The following is a 21,299-nucleotide window of genomic DNA, read 5'->3' as shown; positions in this document are numbered from 1 at the left end:
AGTAAAGGTGACAGAAGATGGGAAAGGAAGGAGTGTCCTGTGGTTAAGCACAGGACAGAGAGTCAGAAGGTGTGAATTCTACTCCTGAGTCTGCCAAGAATTTTCTGCGTGACTTTGGGCAAACGATGTAGGGCCCCTGTCCTGCAGGATGCGGAGTTCCCACAACTCATATTGACTTTCATAGGATATGAGTTTGCCATCTCTTAGTCACTCTTTGCCTCAGTTTCCTCTTCTATAAAATGGGTATAACATTACTATCTTACCTCATGGCAATGTTTGTAAAGTGTGTTCAGTTCCTTGGATGGAAGGCACTACATAAGTGCAAAGTATTACTATTATATTGACTTCTGCTGCAGGCATCTCTGATGTCCATGACAGAGGAGTATCATGAAATACACAACACATAATTTAAAACACCTGACCTGGATCTTTGTGATGAGATGGGAAAACAAGTTTTCAGAGCTTTCTTCATATTAAAGGGTGCCAAGAGGTGTTTGTACAGGTTGTGGAGACAGCAAGGATGTAAGCTACAGCACAATGTATTCAGTAAAACCAACAGCTCCCTAGAAGGAGGCTACAATTCCCACAATTCCAACTGGTTAGGGGTCACCATAGTGGACAATTCCTGAGGCTTCCGTGAATGTAAGCAAGCGGAGGGAGGGGGGAGCAAATGCTTCAGCATTTCTGAAGTCAAGAGACTCTAGTAGGATGTAATTTATGCAGGAATCCATGACCTCAGACACTTGCCTTGGAAGCTGACCTACTACTTGCCTGAACAATAATGAGCCTTTAACTCTAGCCAGAAGGCAGGTCAAGCAGTACAGTGACTAGGTGCTGAAGGAGTGAATCTTATCTGGGGAGAAGCTCAGTCTAACAAGCACGTATTAGAGAGAAGTACAGCCTTAAAATCGGAATATAAAATATTGCGTCTGCATTTTATGACTGTTCCCAGTCTCTCTTGTCTAGATCTGAACACCACACTTTTTTTGAGGCACATCTGTTTCAGATCTGCAACAACCTGGGGCCTCGGAGTCTCTGTATCTGCATCAAAGAGCTGTTGTGCCCAACAGCTTTTGAAAACAAACTTGCCCGCCCACTGCCTGAGGCACTCACTGGCTCAAAGCTGGTTGGTTGCTTCCTCTTACGTGTCCTGAATATGAGCCACTAGAACTCAAACGCCCCACAAGGAGAAGAGACCTAACTGGCGCCTTACCTGAAATCCACACATTCAAACACAGTATTTGTTTTCTGACACTCAAATACTGCTTCAGAGCTTTGGGATGTTGAATCTGAATCCCAAGACTTCTCTTGGAAAAGCACAAGAAACCATACGGGAAACCACAGCACCTTACTAAAACAAAAGAAATATGGGAATACCTTATACAAATATAGTACAACAATGGCTCCACACAAAGCAGAATCACTACTGTATGTTTAGGGTTTAGCACCATTGCTACAGAATACTGCAGTATTTTTATAGGATTAGTCCATTGTCACAAGGCCATGAGTTAGCATCCCAAGGCAGCGGAAGCTACTCTTGTTACAAAGTCAATAATAAGTAGGTGCCACAAACCACAAGCCTTATCCCTGTAGAGCAGTATCAGAGCCCCACCGGCCTCTGCAAGTCTTTAATAAGCAGTCTGCAGCCTACTACTGAGGGCTTCTCCCTCCTTCTTGCAAAGGACCGGTTCCTAATTGAATCGGCATATGGTGCATTGCATCCTGAATGTTAGGATTGTGGTTCTGTAGCCGTAGAGGTGGTCTAAGCAACAATGCCTTACTAAATAGCTAATGTTAACTGTAGCAAAAGAGTTAAGGGGAAATGGCTGCCATTCGTGCCTTTGAAAATGTCCCCCATAAACTTTGGGGGAGGGTTCCAGAGCAGTGTATGTACATCAGAGAAGAGTATGTAAGTTGATATGTGCTTCTTACCAGCATTAAAACCTAATTTGGTTAGGGTGGGGTCAGTGGGAGAACAGGAAGTAAGTGACAGATGCAAGGTGGCGATCGTGCCAAACCCCTTGGTGAACTGTTTGCCCTCCCCCAAAGGCAAGACAATCTTTTGTTTGTGGCCAGTCTAATACCCAAAGCAAAGTATGCTGGTAGCTGAGGTAGGTAGGAAGGCTTTTTCCATGTAGCAGTGAATCAGCACTTTTTTGAGAGCTGCTGCTGGAGAAGTCATTTCAATGTTATATGCAGCAGGTTTTAGAGTCAGACAGGAGAATCAGGAGGGTTTTTAGTAATGCTTAAGGGCAGGTCCATACTCACCGCGCGGGTCGACGCGAGTTCGACTTCACGGAGTTCGAACTATCGCGTCTGATCTAGACGCGATAGTTCGAACTCCGGAAGCGCCGCGGTCGACTCCAGTACTCCACCACTGCAAACGGCGGTGGTGGAGTCGACGGGGGAGCCGCGGAGTTCGACCCCGCTGCGTCTGGACGGGTGAGTAGTTCGAATTAGGGTACTTCGAATTCAGCTACGCTATTCCCGTAGCTGAATTTGCGTACCCTAATTCGAACCCCCTTTTTAGTGTGGACCAGGCCTAAGAAAATAAATAGAAGAGAGGGAAGGGAAAAGAAGTAGGGAGAAAAAGGATAAAATAAAGCGAAGGAGGAGTCATGTTTTGCTTCTTCTTATAAACCTGTCCAGGAGTCCTATAAGTGAAAAGCTTAACAAAGAGATAGAGATGCTAGATTCACCATGTACAGAGATGATGAACTGACCTCTTACAACCCCTCTTATGGGCAGGATTGTTCAAACTGTTTCTTCCTTCTGGAGTTGTATCCTAATTATGGCTCCTAAGGCTATTTTGAAAAAAATAACATAACAAACAATAGTTTATTTTAGTCTGATGCATTCAAATTTCACAGTGGGACTGTCAATGGGAAATTCAGATTCTTCAGACACACTCTGGACAGGAAAGGCAGAATTACCTTTCCATGCAGGTAATGCTAGGCCATGCAGACCTAGAAAATAAACCAGATTATATCTAACCACTTACTAATCATTTGCTTTAACAGCTGTTTTATTAGCCAGGGGCCTGATCCTGTGCCCATTAAAGCCAATGAGAGTTTTGTTATTGTCTTAACTGAAGGCAGGGTGGGGCTCCAAGTCATTCACTGACACCAGCTGAGACACACGACTGATAAAGTGCCGAGATTACGGCGTATACAGAGGCAGAAAAGGAAACAGAAAGAAAAGGAACATTTTTTTTTTAAAAAGCCAGATCGATATAATAGCAGCCGTATTACAGACACTGGATGCAAAGTTAGTCCTTTCGCACTTGTTTGGACTGGGGGTATCAGAGGAGCTGTGTATTTTTCAGGATTCCTTTTCAGTGTACTGGGAAATTAAATGAGTGGCTTTTCAGGAGACAGAAAGCTTCTGTGTATCTGCAGGGAGGATTTCCATAAACTTCTTCATTAATGTATCATATGCTGGCTCTGAACTGTAGTTCTCTTTGTAGGATGGGATAACTTAATGCAAATGACTCAATGACAAGTTTCTTATGTGTGCAGAGCTTATATCTGTGGGTAGATTTTACTGCAGTGGCAGGAAGAGGGTGCATGAGATAGAAGACACCCCTTCCCATCTTCATAATAAGGTTATGTTCTGTTTAAATGCTGGATGCATTGCTGCAAAAATACTATATGGCCTATACACTCAGTAACAGCCACAAATCCCTTTGAGAGATACAACTTAATGCTACAGGCCAAATCTGCTTCCCTACTTGCCAAGCCTCTGTAAAATGGCTTGGCACATGGGGCTTCTGCAGTAGTTAGAGAGAACAGAATCTTCCCCTCAGGCTACTGCTGCTTCAGTGAAGTAACAGCCCATGGCTGCTATGCCTTCAGCACTGCAGGCCACTGCATCCCCATAGTATCAGATCCTCCAGTCCCAAAACCATCGTCTGGGACAGTAAGATAGGATAGCTCATGGAGAGTAGATCTATGATACCCAGGCCCTGCAGATCAATAGGATCGTCAGCATCCACTCCCGCATACGTCCATGCCCTACACCAGTTCCATTCTCTATTGTGAGTTCTGCACCCAGGTCAGGGTGGACACACAGGATCTTCCCTGTAAACATGTGCATTATAGGCAGAGAAGAGGCCTGAATATTCTGCTAAGAGGAACTGCTGAGAAAAGGAATCAGGGATGCATGATACATTGCTACCTGCCAAGTCAAGCACAGGATCAGCAGGTCTCTTTCACTACAGGACCTCCTGATCTTTGAGAGGATAGTACCTCCAAGGGTCCCCATCACAGATGCTAAACCTGCTCTCCCCAAAATGAGCAGTTTGGCTCATTGCATTTTTCTCATCACTAGTCCCCTCCCACCCATCCGCCCAAGGATTTTACACCTTGTGCTCCAGAGAGAATTTGAGAGTAAACAGGTTGTTGTGTAGGCTAATTCAGAAATAAAAAGGTGATGTACAAAATTACATAAAAAACTCCATTCAAGAGTAAGGTTTAGCACTCACGCAAACTCCCTCTCTCTCTCTCTCTCACACCCCCACCCCCTTAGCAAACAAACCCCTTTTTATATCAGATTGTGAGAGAAGAGCAGAGACCAGAAGAGAACATAAGGTCTATGGCCAGAATGTTACATTACCCTCTATACCAAACATCATCCAACAAACTAATGGGACAGATTCCAAAACCAATACAATTAACCACATGGAGGGCAAAAACAATACAAAGTCAGTGCTAAAAATACACCTGTTCTTATATCGCCAGATCCACAAAGGGACCTAGGTGTTGCTATGCCTAACTTTTAGGCGCCTTGCCACCCAGTGGAATCTGCAGCCCCAAATTAGGTTGGTAGGCTCCCTATAAAATGCAAGGGGAGAGTAGCTGCTTAAGAATGGGATCCACAAAAGCCAGCATGCTGAGCAAGGAGCCACCTAGGCTAGCCAATAGGAAATGCCAAGGAGAGGGCTGTGGCCTAAATCCTGCCCCTCTAAGGGAGTTAGGCACCTAAAGTTTGGGCCAGAAGGTGGCCCCAATCTCTGCCTGGGATTCTCAGCCATGAACCTGGCCCTGGAGTTGAGTGCCTCCACTGTATTTTGCAAGAAACATGTATGTGTGTGTCAGAGGCAGAGGTAGTCTGGATTACGGGATATTCTGTTGTGGGAATCTCGAGATCTCCTGTTGAAGTTATTTGACTGTGTACAAAGAATTAAATATACCTTGAGCCAGAGAGAGAGAGAGAGAGAGAATGTCCAGTGGTACTCACCCTAGAAGTGGGAAACTCACGTTCAGATCCCTGCTCCATATCAGGCAGAGGCAGAGAATTAAACCCAGGTATCCAGGTGAGTGCCCTAGTCCCTGGGCTAAGGGTTATAAGAGAGGCCTCCTCCTGCTCCCCTGCCCTGGCCGTTTTGTGTGGGTTTAGGCATATTCTGAAAACACCTACCAAAGCAGGTCCCACAGTTCGGATAGATGGGGGAACACCTAGTCTGAGGATCCTGCTGGGATTTAGGTGCGAGATAGGTGCCCAGGCACCTAGACAGAGATGGCTGTGCATATGCCCACTTGCAGGAACTCAGACGCCTAAGGATTTTAGGCACCTCCAGGGCTAGGCGATATCTGAGCCAAGATTTTGAAGATCCCAGTAGCATCCAAATGTTGGATTTAGACACCTAAAAGTGGCCATTAGGACCTAAGTCCATTTCAGGATCCAGCCATATACTACTGCACATCTGACTTCCTGACGTGCTGCATCAAAATATATTACCTATTTCAAACCTGGCAAGGCTCTTACGTTTAGATAATGCTGCCAAAATGGCTACTGTATCCTCCGACCGTAAGTGTTAAGACATGTTTGATGTACCACATCACCCAATTTCATGAGTCATCCTGATGTCTCCTACCATTGCATATATAGTTAGGGCCCTACCAAATTCACGCTCCATTTTGGTCAATTTCACAGTCATAAATGTCATGATTTCAGCTATTTACATTTGAAATTTCATGGTGTTTTAATTGTAGGGATCCAGACCCAAAAGGAGTTGTGTATGTGGGGGGGAGGGGTCACAAGGTTATTGTAGGGTGTTGCGGTACTGCTACCACTACTTCTGCGCTGCTGCTAGCAGTGGTGCTGCCTGCAGAGCTAAGCAGCTGGAGAGTGGGGGCTGCTGGCTGGAAGCCCAGCTCTGAAGGCAGTGCCACCGTAGAAATAAGGATGGCATGGTATAGTATTGCCACCATTTGTGCTGCTGCTGGTGGGGCGCTGCCTTCACAGCTGGGCACCTGGCCAACAGCTGCCGCTCTCCAGTCCCCAGCTCTGAAGGCAGGGCAGACGTAAGGGTGGCAATACTGCAACTCCTCTATAATAACCTTGCCACCCCCCTGCAACTCCCTTTTGGGTCAGGACCCCCAATTTGAGAAACGCTGGGCTTCCTCATGAAATCTTTATAGTACAGGGTAAAAGCACACAAAAGACCAGATTTCACGGGGGGAGACCAGATTTCACGGTCTGAATCATTTTTCATGGCTGTACCCAAGTCACCCCAGAAGCATATGAATCTTAGTGGTGTATGTACACTGGTTCAGATTCTCTGCTGCTGCAAACTGGTGAAGCTCCATCAAAGTCAATGGGACTACAATGACTTACGACAAATGCGCCAGATCCTCAGCTGACGTAAGTCAGGAAGGGGCTGGTACGACCACCCAGCCTGCACTGAGAAACATCTCATGCTGGGGCATCAGAGCAAGCTGAAGAATTCAGAAAGGAATAGATAAAATTTTCTAGCATTTAGCTATCACAGGAATTGGTGCGATCTTTTGGTAACAGCAAAGACAGATAAGCGAACGTTGTGCTGCTGTACAGCAGGTGAGCTGAGACAAGAGACCATCACAACCCTGTCCTGAAGAGCTTACAGTAAAGTCACAAGTGGGAGCAATACAGAATAAGGTCCATATATTTATTATTGCTTGAATGTTTCATGGATAGGCAGGTTTGGAAACTTTTCTGCAGGAGGAAATTTATCACATGTTAACCAACTGGCTTTTCCAACACAAAAGTATTGAAAGTGACAAAGGGAGAGGCCAGAGACACCTAGATGTAGGCACATAGGATGTAGGAGAAGAAGAGCGCAGGACAACAGCTGTGTTGAACCTTAAGCAGAAAATTAACATTTAGTGTATGGATGGATTTGAATAATAGTAGGGTTTTTTTGTGCTAATCATAACAAAAAATGACCACTCTACCCTATGAGCCAGGTTTTCCCCGACTTCTCAGTTTTTACCTGTTCTAAAGGCATGAATGATATGCTGGATCTACAGGCACAGTTAGGCAGTTAGATGTCTAAATTCAGAAATTAGTGTCCTGAGTTAATTTGTGTTGGCCCCACTGTTCCTGCAATTGATTGCAAGCATAACATGAGGCTGTTTGTTTTTTTTTAAATTAGCCCAGTGTGTTCATTCTTTCAATTCAGCAAGATATTTAAATGGAGTTTTAAAACTTAAGAGAGTAAGTAACAAGAATGGGGTGAGGGAAGAGTGTACATATGTAGTAGTGGGTGGGGAGAGAAGGAGAATGAGGAAGATAATATGAGGGTTAGTGAAAGGGTGGCTTGGTGACTTGGCAAACTAGGATTGGCAGGGCATTTCACGTGCAGGGGGCAGTGTCGTAAGACGCACAGTGATGGAATTGCAAATAGGAAGTGAACGGAATAACAAGTCCTGCATCACTGCTTAAATGGAAGGGCTGGAGGTGGACTTGCGAAGAAGCCATTTCAAGATGTGGACTTTGGCAGAGTCCCTGTCACATCCTGAAGATGAAGGATGGGAAGTTTACCCTGTGTGGAAAACATCTACAAATACTCCCCCACTAGAGTAGTGCTGTAACAGCAGGAAGTTCTAGTGTTGGGAGAATTTGTATTAAGGAGCAACACTACATTACACTAATTGTTTTTTTCACCTCCCTGCTCTGAGCATTTAGCCATGGCTGTGATCAGCTCTCTGTTAATTACCACAGGAGAGTTCAATCAATGGATACATACTATTTTAATCATATGTCTGGGCTTTTCCTCTGAATGATTTACTCCACAATGAGACTTTGAAGCACAGAAATGGTCCATTTATTTCCTGAAAGCCTAAATCTAAAACCTCTTGCTAAGAGAGTTCTCCAGCTTTCTGAGCTCCCCTTGTCGCTTTTTTGTCATTATGAAAAATATCTTAGCTGTTCGCTTTAGGGCAGGATTCCTGTGAACAGAACTGGCTGCCACAGTTTCGTTTGTTCATGCAAAGCCCCATGCTGCCATAGAAAGAGTCTCCATCTTGTGAGGTGTAAGCAAGAACGATGCCCACAATAAGAAGAAGAGCAGGAATGTCAGCAAGTTCCCCAGTGATTGTGTAGTTCTCTCTGTACTTGCACAGAAGAGAAGGAAGGCAGGTACGTATAAAAAAAGACAAAAAGTCGAGCTCTGGAGCGTTTCCGCTTTAAAGGGAAAAAGGACAATTGCACAGGAAATGACGCTAGCCATATGGTGCTGTAGCACCGCCGGTAGAACATCTAAGCCATGGTCCTGGAGGGAAGAGGACAGGGGTTCAGAAAAGAAAAGGAAATTTAACCTAAGTTACTTCTTCTCTCGCTAATCAATGGTATTGTGTGTATGTTGTACCGTGAATGATACTGACATCACTAAAACACATACCGGGCTAAAAATAAAAATCTGATGCTGATTGCTCTCAGCTCTGATAAAAGAGGGATACAGCCAACAACAACAAAAATTGAGACAAAAACGTGTTCTTTACTCTAGTTGCACTTTACACCCGAGATTATTATAATTGAACCAGATTAGAGAAAAACCATCTTTTTCTCTGTTTTCAGTTAGTTTAGAATTAACATGACAGCACTTTGATCTAATCAGTTTCACAGTGAACCCTGTATATCAATTTGTGTGGATCAGTCCCATGTATTGCTTTGCATCCAAAGATCTCATAGTGCTTTAAATAAATAAATAAATAAATAAAGTGGTGAAGCATTATCTGTGTTTAACAGATGAAGGAGCTGAGTCATAGAGTGATCTTCTCAAGACCGCAGAGGAAGTCCCTGTCAGCTTTTCCTTCTGTAGCACGGAAAAGGGACCAACATTTATTTTTCAATACAAAATACTATATAACAACTGTTTTTATTATTTTTTCCAAGTTGAGATATTTGAAACAACTGAGAAATAACTCTCTTTCTAATGCCCCAGCAATCCAGCTCTACAGAGAAGTCACAGCCACACTATCAGTAACAGCCTCTTTTATTATCATTCACTTCATAACTAGTAACATTAGCTACAAAGTCATCAAAGCAAATGTGCAATTTACATGAGAGTCTCTTCTACCTCCTTACTCTACCTCCTTTTCTTTAACTAGGGAAATACTCCACTGGATCAGCATTCCCATGTTCAGATTTAGCAAGAGACTGCCAATGCCTTCCTATGCAGAGGTCTGTAGTGCTGGCCAAAACTCAACAGTGCCGGATTTTAAATTCTCTTCTGCATCCCCCTGAAAGGGGTGTGAAGCAAGGGAGGAGCTTTGAAAGCCTGGAAAAGCATTTGTCATTCCAGACTCTCTTAAGTTTGCAGAATCTCCCTTGAGAGGTAGGCTGGAGAAACAGATGCATAGAGAGAAGGGAAAGGGAGCTCTGCTTTTCATTACAAAAATTAAGGAAGTTGAAACCTACATTCATATCCCTGCTTTGTTACTCTCAGGTCTGACATAGAGAGCCCACCCTAGATAGCTTTTTATGACCTACCTATCTGACCCCCCACGGATCCACACATGGAAGGAAATCTTGGAGTGAGGAGTTCCCTCTGTCCAAGTGTCACCTCCATGGCACCGCTCCCTAACATGCTGTTCTGATCAGATGCTCCTTCACTGTGGCTCCAAGGGGATGGGGTTCTGCAACCTGCAGGACAAAGCAAGCCCAAAGCGATGGGCACAACGTCTTTCTTCTTTTCCCCTCCACCATCCTATCACCATCACAGCGTCCCCCCCACCCCACAATCCAATGAACAATCTGAAGTCGTCTGAACTTTCCTGCCAAAGCCCTCCACTCTGTGGATTCCCCCACACCCTCACCCTTTCAGCAGGCAGTTCAGGAACAGCAGTCAGAAGAAGTACTGTTAGCTCAGCTCAGTCCAAGTTGAGTTGATGGGAGTGGGCAAGGGTGATGCTACAGAGCTAGTATCAATATACCAAACATGCAACCTCTGGCAGATCTCTCAAGTCGGGTCATTTTGAGGTAGGGAGGGAGGACCTGGTCTCTCCTCCCCACTCCTTGCAAGCCATCTGAGGGACACTGTGAGTGGAATCTTACTTAGATTTCCTCCCTCCTGACCCTCTCCTTTTTTCTCAGGGAAAATCCAGGGTTCATTCGCATGCACACACAAAGAGTTAATTTAAAGAAATAGATTAAGTTGAAATGTACACAGACTTTAGAGATTCTAACCAGAAAAAGTATAATGTGGTCTGGAAATTGAGACTACTCTATCACAGGTGCAGGGGAAAGATTCACGTGAACATATGGAAAATGGTTAACAAGGCCGCTTTGAAAATACAGTATGTTCATTAGAGCAAGTTACACTAAGGTAAAACAAATTAATATTATTGACAATGAAGCACTGCCAATCTGATGACATAAGAGTTCCTTTCAGGCCCCTCAGAGTTTAGTGCTTGTCTCTAAGCTGACTTGGGGACGAGGCTTAAAGAAAGGGTGAAAAAAGTGCATTTTTTCCCACTAAAGAAGCCAGCAACCCTCTCAACCTCAGAGAAATATCCACCTCCTGAAACTACATTACAGCATTTAATACTGGCAACCTACAATGTGATGCATTTCAATAATTTTTAAAAAGGTGCACTAAAAGGTATCTGCTAAATTGCCTCAGACATGCAGCTTAGTACCCTCAGAATGTATTGGTCTATAATTCTTAAATATTTTAGCCTCTTCATTTGCATTCCTCATAAAAGTGTCTACAAACCACTTACAAAGGGCACCTAACCATATCAGGGCAGACTTTCAAGGTACAAATTAGTGCTGTCAATTAATCACAGATAACTCACGCGATTAACTCAAAAAATGTATCACGATTAATCGCAGTTTTAATCACACTGTTAAACAATAGAATGCCAATTGAAAACTACTACATATTTTTGGATGTTCTTCTACATTTTCAAATAGATTGATTTCAATTACAACACAGAATACAAAGTGTACAGCGCTCACTTTATATTACTATTTTAATTACAAATATTCTAACTGTAAAAATAATAAATAGTATTTTTCAGTTCACCTCATACAAGTACTGTAGTGCAATCTCTATTGTGAAAGTAAAACTTACAAATGTTGATTTTTTTCTGTTAAATAACTGCACTCAAAAACAAAACAATGTAAAACTTTAGAGCCTACAAATCCACTCAGTCCTACTTCTTGTTCAGCCAATCGCTAAGACAAACAAGTTTGTTTATATTTCCTGGAGCTAATGCTGCCTGCTTCTTTTTTATAATGTCACCTGAAAGTGAGAACAGGCGTTCACATGGCACTGTTGTAGCCAGCATTCTAAGGTATTTACATGCCAGATATGCTAAACATTAGTACGCCCTTTCATGCTTCGGCCACCATTCTAGAGGACATGCCTCCATGCTGATGACACTAGTTAAAAAAATAATGTGTTAATTACATTTGTGACTGAACTCCTTGGGGGGAGAATTGTATGTCTCCTGCTCTGTTTTACCTGCATTCTGCCATATATTTTATGCTATAGCAGTCTCGGATGATGACCCAGCACGTTTGTTTTAAGAACACTTTCACTGCAAATCTGACAAAACGCAAAGAAGGTACCAATGTGAGATTTCTAAAGATAGCTATTGCACTCGACCCAAGGTTCAAGAATCTGAAGTGCCTTCCAAAATCTGAAAGGGATGAGATGTGGGCATGCTTTCAGAAGTCTTAAAAGAGCAACACTCTGATGTGGAAAATACAGAACCCAAACCACCAAAAAAAGAAAATCAATTTTCTGCTGGTGGCATCTGACTCAGATGATGAAAATGAACATGTTGGTCTGCACTGCTTTGGATCGTTATTGAGCAGAACCTGTCATCAGCATGGATGCCTGTCTTCTGGAATGGTGGCTGAAGCATGAAGGGACGTATGAATCTTTAGCACATCTGGCACGTAAATATCTTGTGACACCGGCTACAACAGTGCCATGTGAATGCCTGTTCTCACTTTTAGGTCACATTGTAAACAAGAAATGGGCAGCATTATCTTCTGTAAATGTAAACAAACTTGTTTGTCTGAGCGATTGGCTGAACAAGAAGTAGGACTGAATGGACTGCTGGTTCTAAAGTTTTACATTGTTTTATTTTTGAATGCAGTTATTTTTGTACATAATACTACATTTGTAAGTTGAACTTTCATGATAAAGAGATTTCACTACAATACTTATAATAGGTTAATTGAAAAATATTTCTTTTGTTTTTTACAGTGCAAATATTTGTTATAAAAAATATTAAGTGAGCACTTTATTCTTTGTCTTCTGTGTTCTAACTGAAATTAATATATTTGAAAATGTAGAAAACATCCAAAAATATTTAAATAAATGGTATTCCATTATTGTTTAACAGTGCAATTAATCACAATTAATTTTTTTAATCGCTTGACAGCCGTAGTACAAATGGGATTCATTCAAATAACTTTCAATAGATATGAGGCACCTATCTGCCCTCTGTGCCTCTGAAAACCTATTCTTTTTCCCCCACTTTGGCTTTTATTTAATGTATCACCAAATATTACAGGTTGTTTGTTTGTTTGTTTGAAAAATCTCTAGAGATTCTGCTAGAATTTTCTGCAGATTGTATTAGCTAATTCTCATTCTTTGACAACCTTTACTCGCTAGACAACGTAATAAGTTTTTAAATATTTTCTTACTTTAGATCTTGCAATAACATCTGGCATTTTAAAAACATCCCCAAGACAAACAGATAAACAAAACAAAAGACAAAAAAAAAATCCTGAATGCATCTGGCAGATTTTTCATAGAATTCAGAAGATATTTCCCACTACAGAATTCAGAGGGAAATCCTCCATGCATGTCAATTGTCTATGCACATGAGTGTTGATTCCTGTAATACTTACAGAAATTTTGAAGAAGTGAAACCCGACTCCTCTTTCACACTAGTGTAATTTAAGAAATGCTCCACTGACATCTTTAGAGTTACATGAATATAAGTGAGAGGAGAATCAAGCTTCAGTCTTATTTTATGGTAGATCTTGAGAACAGCTTGATATTGTTCTGCACACACACACAAGCTGGAAGTTATGCATATTAAATGTAATTTCAAATTTTGAGTCTTAATCTGGGACCTAGTCTACATCTTTGTCATAAATCTTAGCAGATCCTATTTCCCAATAATAAGAGAACTGTACATTTTCCTTGGTAGCTTTGAGTTTGCACAATTTAAGAGGCTGTGTGTAGTTATATATAGACACACAATGCTGCATCCAATCTTCTAGACTGCAGTCTCTAGTCACTCTAGCAGGCTGCACAGCCTGTTATTTTGAGACAGCAGGTGTTTAGCATTTTAGAGGCCTGTCGGCAGACAATGAATTTAATTAATTTGCTTTAATCTTAAATTTCCGTTTTTACACTAATTATTTACAGCACCACAATATGAAGCCAATACATAAATAAATCAAACTTTAAAATTGATGGAGTACTGCACTTAATTAAAGAAATTAATGACCTGGAGCATTTTACCAAACCAAAGTATTAGACACAAGGTTGATCAACACAGTACCAGGATGTCTACCTATACATTTCTAATATCCTCATTACTGTAGTAAATAGGCTTCAACATCTAAACACACAATTCCCACTCACTTCTAGAGCCAAATTATCTTTTCAGCATAGAGCCCAAGTAGCTAGGCAAGCATCTAAATATCACTGCAATGGGTGCATTAGAAGCAGAGGGATGGAAGGGCACCGCTCTAACATTTTAATCTATTTTTAGGTTAGGTTAGTAGTACTTATTGTCCTGTCCGTATCCAATAGGGTGACCAGATATCCCAATTTTATAGAGACAGTCCTGATATTTGGGGCTTTTTCTTACATAGGCTCCTATTACCCCCCACCCCCTACCGATTTTTCACACTTGCTATCTGGTCACCCTAGTATCCAATGAGTCTTTCCTCCAAGCTCTTCCTGGGTTCCAAACTCCCATTTATTTCAATGGGAGTTCAGCATGCCAAAGACTTGGGAGAATCAATCCCAACTTTAGTAAAATTATAAGGATGCAGGCTCTAAGTCACCTTGCACCTTCTGTCATCATTTATATCTGCACAAAGTGGTGTAAACAAATAATTGCAGCAAATCAAAGTTTTCCATCTCTTTGTCCCTTGAATGAATTACATCTTGCACTGGGCTTTCCTGTTGAAATCTTGCATTTCTTTCCTCTCCCAATTAAATAAATTGGGCAAATTGCAGAACAGAGTCAGATTCACAACTGCACCCAGTGGGTTCGATTCGCTGACTGTACTCCAGTTTTATACCTGCAAAAGTCCATTCATGTAGCAAAGTAATGTGGCAGTAAATCATTCCAATATCCACTGCATGCAACTAGAATGAGTGCAGGGCCAGCTCCAGGTTTTTTGCCACCCCCAAAAAAACCAAACCAAAACAATAACAAAAATGCTCCTTAAAAAGTGCCGCCCCCAAAGGGCTGGAATGCGGCCCCTTGAAAAGGTGCCACACCAAGCACATGCTTGGAATGCTGGTGCCTAGAGCCGGCCCTGAATGAGGGGGCACAATGGGGTCCCAATTCTATGCTGGCTCTAGGTAGACCAGCTCAAAACTATTTTAGCTGTTTAGGCCTTAAGAGGTCAATACACCATCAGAGAATAAGCAGAGCACACTAGCACTCTGGATATTACACATCCCAATCCCGACAGGGAGTGTCACAGATGCTAGCTAGGCAGACTGTATGCCAGCTTGGGATTGTCCTGAAGATGAAGACTTCCTCACACCAGGGAATTCTCAGCTGAGGGGATCTGATGGTTTCCCAGTCCCTTTGTGCCAACAGAGCAGCACAAGCTGTCGCAGAAGAGTATCTAGCCCCTCCACCTCTCTCCTTCTCATCCTTACAACAGGGTATCGAGCTGCTTAAATAAATATCCATTTATTGACACTATCAACTAACTGAAGCTTTTCACTTTCCAGATAAGAAAATCAATGGCCTAGTAGCTACTGAGTTGGTTGACCTCAGCTGTAGCAGGCAAAACCAAAGAGAGAAAAGGAAAAGTGATAGATACAAAAGCTTCCTGTAGTACAATCAGGGGCGGCTCTAGCAATTTCGCCGCCCCAAGCACGGCGGCACTCCACGGGGGACGCTCTGGCGGTCGCCGGTCCCGCGGCTCCGGTGGACTTCCTGCAGACATGCCTGCGGAGGGTCTGCTGGTCCCATGGCTCCGGTGGAGCATCCGCAGGCACGCCTGCGGGAGGTCCACCGGAGCCGCGGGACCAGCGGACCCTCCGCAGGCACGCCTGCGGGAGGTCCACCCGAGCCGCGGGACCAGCGGACCCTCCGCAGGCACGCCTGCGGGAGGTCCACCGGAGCCGCCTGCCGCCCTCCCGCCGACCGGCGGAGCGCCCCCCCCCGCGGCATGCTACCCCAAGCACGTGCTTGGCGTGCTGGGGCCTGGATCCGGCCCTGAGTACAATCACAACAACGGATACCTCAATTGTTTTATAGACAAGGATTGAAACCCTTCTATCTTAGGTACTTATCAGGCCCCAACACTGTAGCATCTGAACTCCTAATAATCTTTGATGTATATATCCTCACAATACCCCCATCAAGTAGGGAAGTTATTATTCCTGTGTTATACAGATGGGTAACTGAGGTACAGAGACTAAGGGTGGGATTCACAAAGGCATTTAGGCACCTACCTCCCACTGAAGCCATGGAAGATGATTTAAATAGAGTCCCTCTGCTCTAGACTTATTCCATCAAGGAACATTTCAACATGGTGGGAAAGGCTGCCTTCAGTGGTATTATTTTAACTATTGTTCAAGGTCTTCTCCCTTTGATTCAAAGTGCTAATCTCCTTTGAAGGGATTCTGGCCTGTATAACCATCAATGGAGGCAAAATACAATATGCACATTGATCTTTGTTCTAGTCTTAGGTCCTACACTACAGAAATCAGAATAGAAGGTTGCATTTAACCTTCCTGTATTTGAACTGTTCTTCATTACATGGGGATATAATTATACTGGAAAATTGTGCCACTTCCTGTTAGGAAAAACAAACAAACACACTTCATCATGTTGTGTCTGCACGTACACTGTATCACATTTACCTGCATTATACCATATATAAGCAAGCTGATAAAACTGTTGCTAATCAACAAAAATTATTGTCTGTTTCAATGAAGAACATTAACCTGTCAATATATGCACTTATATTGACAATATACACATAACATACCCCAGTGCACTCACCCTACAACATCTGTTCAAAGGGCCATCAATAAAAACAGAGTAACATTCAGAATAAACTGCATGAAGGGAAAAGAGCTGTACTGACAGATATGTAAAATATCTCACATACTGCAGAGACAAGATGGGTGAAGTAATATCTTTTATTGTAAGAGAGGCAATATTTGGAGTTTCCTTACATACTGCAGTCAGAAAACTGTCCAAAGGCACAATAGGAAATTATGATTATTGTATATTTGTTGCATCTATTATTAAAAAGACAAGAGTTTGGGTATGAACAGATATATTTAAGTATTCTTACATAGTAGCACACGATGAGTGTATAATATGGTAATAATGCACCGATATTATTAGCATTGTTGGAAAGCTGTGGGCAATGTATGTATTGCGCAGGTATAAATGAATGTTTTAACAAAGCCATATCATTTTACTTACTTTTTATAGCACTGATAAGTGCGTTCCCATCTTTAATCACATCCTTTATGAATTTGTTGGTTCTCTCCAGCTCCTGCTCATAACATTTCAGCCTGTCTCGAAAATCTGGACTGTCCAGGTAGCAGTCGCTGAACTCTAATGCAGGGTGCCCCATCTTCCTTGGAGAAAAAATTAAAATCAAAATGAAAAAAGAATTCTCCAATTTAAAAAAAAATCAAAATTACTGAAAGCAAATAATCTCTTAGTGCCCAACTCACTCCTAAAAGGACAGAGATCCTTGTCGTTGTCTGCTGAGGATACCAGCTTTGATTTGTATATCACAGAAGGAAGGGGCAGGCTGCCTGGTTGCACTCTACTGAAAACATAAGACAAATTTATACGACCTCTGTAGCATTCTAGCTATGACTTGGTCCTAGATCCTATTCACTATTGTCCTCTTCTTACTCCTCAGCAAGTATACGGTGTCCTTTCCATTCCTTACTGAAAATCCACCCAGACAGCAGCACTAGGGGGTCCCTGCTCTGATCTGCAAACGTTAGCGCGACTCAAACCTCTCCACATCTACAAACACATCTGGCTGCTCTGAATGAACGCAGGGGCCCGGGGGCGTCCATCCAGCTCCGCGCTACAGAACGTCCCCACCCCCTACCGCTCCGCTTTGTGCGAGGATTTCCTTCCTCGTATTCCTCAAGCACCGAGTGACTCGCAGCCTCCAAAGGTTGGCACCTCCCCTTTTCTCCTGCGCTCTTAAAGAAACAGGAGGAAGAGCTGGTTGTTCCCTCAAGGAAACTGGAGCTCTGTGTCTGTGGCAATAGTGCTTTCCGCCCCGATCCGCATGGAGAGCGACACATAACCCTGAGCATTACATTTAAAACAGGCTTCCTCGCTCCGGGACAACGTCCTGTTTCGGCTCCTACTGAGCCCCCTTTTGTTTCTTGCTCACACGTCAGCAGCTGCTCCCCTTTCCCCAAATCTCCCTGCAGTCGCTGTTCAGAGAGGATTGTCTGGGGATCTGCACACGCTTTCCTACGCAACCGTGTTGATTTCACATGGGTATTTCCCAGGGAATGGCTTGGGGCTGCCGGAGGATCTCTCTTCTGTTTGGTGAGCTGGCATCTCCTGCGGACTCTTCCTCGCTCTAGCTGTCTGCTGAGCCCTCAAGGGTTAACACCTTGTTGTTAATGTAGCCTCACACTCTACAGGCAGCATCCAGAGAGGCAGGAGGGAGGAGACACAATAGAGGCATGGCAGCTGCCGCAAACACGTCCCTACGGAAACTGAACCGGGATGAATCCCGCCGGAGCACCACTCCCTCCTCCAGATAGCGCATGCACGGCTGCCTGGGAGGTGTAGTTTTTCTTTCCGCAGGATCTGTATTGTGTATGTGAGTGAGTGAGAGGACTCCGCCCTTGTTTCAAGCGCCCACCCTCTAGCTCCGAGGGACTGTTCTTCCAGAGAATCCGGCACTAAAGGCACAAAGTAGTGGACAAAGTAGCATGGACTGAGCAAAAACTCAGACTGAGTGATCAGTGTTGTCTACTCTGATTTACTTTGCTTGGCCCCTAGTAATGTACCCCAAAGGGGAGCTGTGTGACTGCTAAGCCACCCTGAGGACCCTCACAAAAAGACCATCTTTTGAAAATGTATGAATATGCTAAGCATAAATTTATGCATGTGCTAAGCATAAACTTTATGTTCTGTGAGTGATCTCAATTAAGTTAGGCACAATGCACAAAGTTAAGCATGTGAGTTAAATCTTTGCAGGACTGGAGCCACAAACTCTATTTTCAGTCCCAGCTTTTTCTTTTATTATTGGCTTGAGCATTTAAGTTTTAAAAAAATCATGTCACTTTAAATCAGCTAGCTAGCAGGGCTAAAACCTTTGTCCTAAATTCCTGTAATCTGTACACTTTTATTAGCAACTGTAGATAGGTACAGATGTTAGGGGTGATGTTTTTGCTCATATAATCTGCAAGTCATTTTATACATGATTTTCCGTTTAGAAAAATTAACAATATAATCCTCATTGTTTCTTTCAAATGTCTTGTTTAGAACAAGATAAAACATGAGAACTTTTATTTTATACTGATGAAAATCTCCACACTATATCTACTGTGCACACTTGTTCTTGAGGACCAAGAGGGATACAATATGTTTCCAATTTATTAAAGTATATGATTATGTATCTTCTTCATTCCTCTTTCTTGTTTTCTGTTAATGCAGAACACATTTATCCCCTTAAAAAGTCAGGGAAACTTATTAATTAGTAAAACTAAATCTTCCTTCTTTTCCACCAACATGCTCTGAACAGAACAGAATGATAAAATCATATTAGAGTCTGATTATACTTAAATACTATTAAAGCTGCTTAATAAAATCTCACTTATTCTTTCATGCTGATCTGCACAGTTCTTTAATATTTTGCAGGTAATATTAACAAGAAAAGATGATCTATGAGCACATTGGCCCTAGAGACTTACCTCAAGGTCAAAATGTTGATGTTTTCATCTTCTTTTTGTCAATGTAGCCAGGAACTCAAAACAAACACTCTTTACAGTAATGTGGAAAAATGTTTGTTTACATGTTAAACAATAAGGTTCCTCTTCTAACTGTTGTACTATTACTAAAATAGGAAGGAAACTGGTTAATACCATCTCATTTAAAAACTGACTGAATTTATTGCTGCTGACACTGAGGGACTGATAACATGGATTTTAGCCAAGGGCAACACACGTGGACTTCTTTTACACTCTGCTGATGCAAATACAGTCCTGACCTGCCACCAGGGCCGGTGCAACCATTTAGGCGACCTAGGCGGTTGCCTAGGGCACTGGCATTTGGGGGGCGCCATTTTATTCAGCAGCGACCGCGGCGGCCGGATCTTTGGCTGCCCCGGTTGCCGCCGGCTTTTAGGCGGAGGGAGCTGGGGCAGGGGAGCACAAAGAGGGCCTCCTGCAGCAAGTAAGGGGGGGACGGCATGCAGGGGAACTCCCCGCCCCAGCTCACTCCTGCCTCGCCTCCTCCCCAAGCACGCCGTGGCCGCTTCACTTCTCCCGCCTCCCAGGCTTGCGGCACCTAAGCTGATTGGTGCCGCAAGCCTGGGAGGCGGGAGAAGTGAAGCGGCCACGGCGTGCTCGGAGTGCTCGTGCTTGTGTACGGAGCAGGGGTGAGCTGGGGTGGGGGGTGCCTCAGGGCAGAGGGTGGGGAGCTGCCGCAAGGGGGGAGCCTCAGGGTGGAGGGAAGGAGCTGCCGCAGGGGGGGAGTTGTGTGTGGGGGGGTGCCTCAGGGCAGGGGCGGGGGGGGGGCAAGGTGGAAGTTTCGCCTAGGGTGCGAAACATCCTTGCACCAGCCCTGCCTGCCACCTTGCTATTCCAGTCATAGGCCCCCACATGCAGCTCTTCCAAGGCACCTCTGTTCGGACATGCAGATTTCCTGTTGTTCTTGTGCCAATCTTCCACTTCACAGAGACCATTAATCAAGACAAATTCTGTTTTAGTAATATGCATGAATTGGGACTAGACAAATGACACATCTTCACATGTAGCCTACTAGCCAAAATTTGAGCACAAATCTCCAAACCCACTCTTTGAGCATGATGATTTGATTAAAGAGGTTAAAGCAACGTGGACACTGATTTTTATTGACAAAGTTTGTCCATTTATTTACATATTTTCAAACATCCAAACAACTTTAAAATCTCTGTAATTATTTTGATTAGTTTGAGTCCAAATCCTAGGGAACAGGTGTCCACATCACAAACAACCACCACCATAACTGGCACTAATTGATCCCATTGAGGGATGACACAGAACAGAGGTCAAGGTCAAAGGATCATGGAACCTGAATGTCTCTTATCCCTAGAGACAGAGGCCTTCCAGATCAGCTTTGGAGAAAAAGCCACCAGCAGGGAATTCTCTATAACCAATATAAAGATTTAGGAAGCCAGAGACACTTATGAAGGTTGGACAAAATCACTTATGAGGGTGGGATGCTGCAGTGATGGGCACTCGAGATAGCTAGGTGGATAATACAAGGTATGAATCTTTCCACCATGTTCTTCTCAACCCCAGCTCTTGCTGATGTGTGGGGTCATTTCATCCTGACACACCTCATCCAGCACAGGGCATCACTGTAGGGTGCCAGGCTGCCTGCCCCAATTCCAGGGCTGGCTCCAGCTTCTTTGCCACCCCTTTGCTCTGAGAGGGACCCGCCGCTGAATTGCTGATGCAGACCTGGACGTGCTGCCCCTTTCCATTGGCCGCCCCAAGCACCTGCTTCCTTGGCTGGTGCATGGAGCCGGCCCTGCCCAATTCCAAGGCACCCCCACTTTCTCTGCTCTCTCCTGGGGGCCACTCAGACCCCAGGTAGATT

At 43.6% G+C, this 21,299-nt stretch overlaps 1 protein-coding gene across 11 annotated transcripts in view; it reads right to left on the bottom strand.

Annotated features, from left to right (window-relative positions):
* OPHN1 (oligophrenin 1) overlaps nt 1-21,299 on the bottom strand; it is a 128,756-nt gene that overhangs the window by 107,070 nt on the left and 387 nt on the right. For 2 of the 11 annotated variants that reach the window (XM_039487770.1, XM_039487781.1), the window contains exons 1-2: nt 17,186-17,571; nt 16,929-17,086 (exon numbers count right to left, since the gene is read on the bottom strand). In XM_039487770.1, coding sequence (XP_039343704.1) covers nt 16,929-17,082 — 154 coding nt within the window. In that variant the 5' untranslated portion in view covers nt 17,083-17,086; nt 17,186-17,571. The other 9 variants (XM_039487774.1, XM_039487778.1, XM_039487777.1 and 6 more) reach the window with 9 other exon arrangements.

The sequence above is a fragment of the Mauremys reevesii genome, linkage group 9, assembly GCF_016161935.1.
Source record: "Mauremys reevesii isolate NIE-2019 linkage group 9, ASM1616193v1, whole genome shotgun sequence".
In the NCBI taxonomy this organism is placed as follows: domain Eukaryota; kingdom Metazoa; phylum Chordata; order Testudines; family Geoemydidae; genus Mauremys; species Mauremys reevesii.
This window is presented reverse-complemented; position numbering and strand designations above follow the sequence as displayed.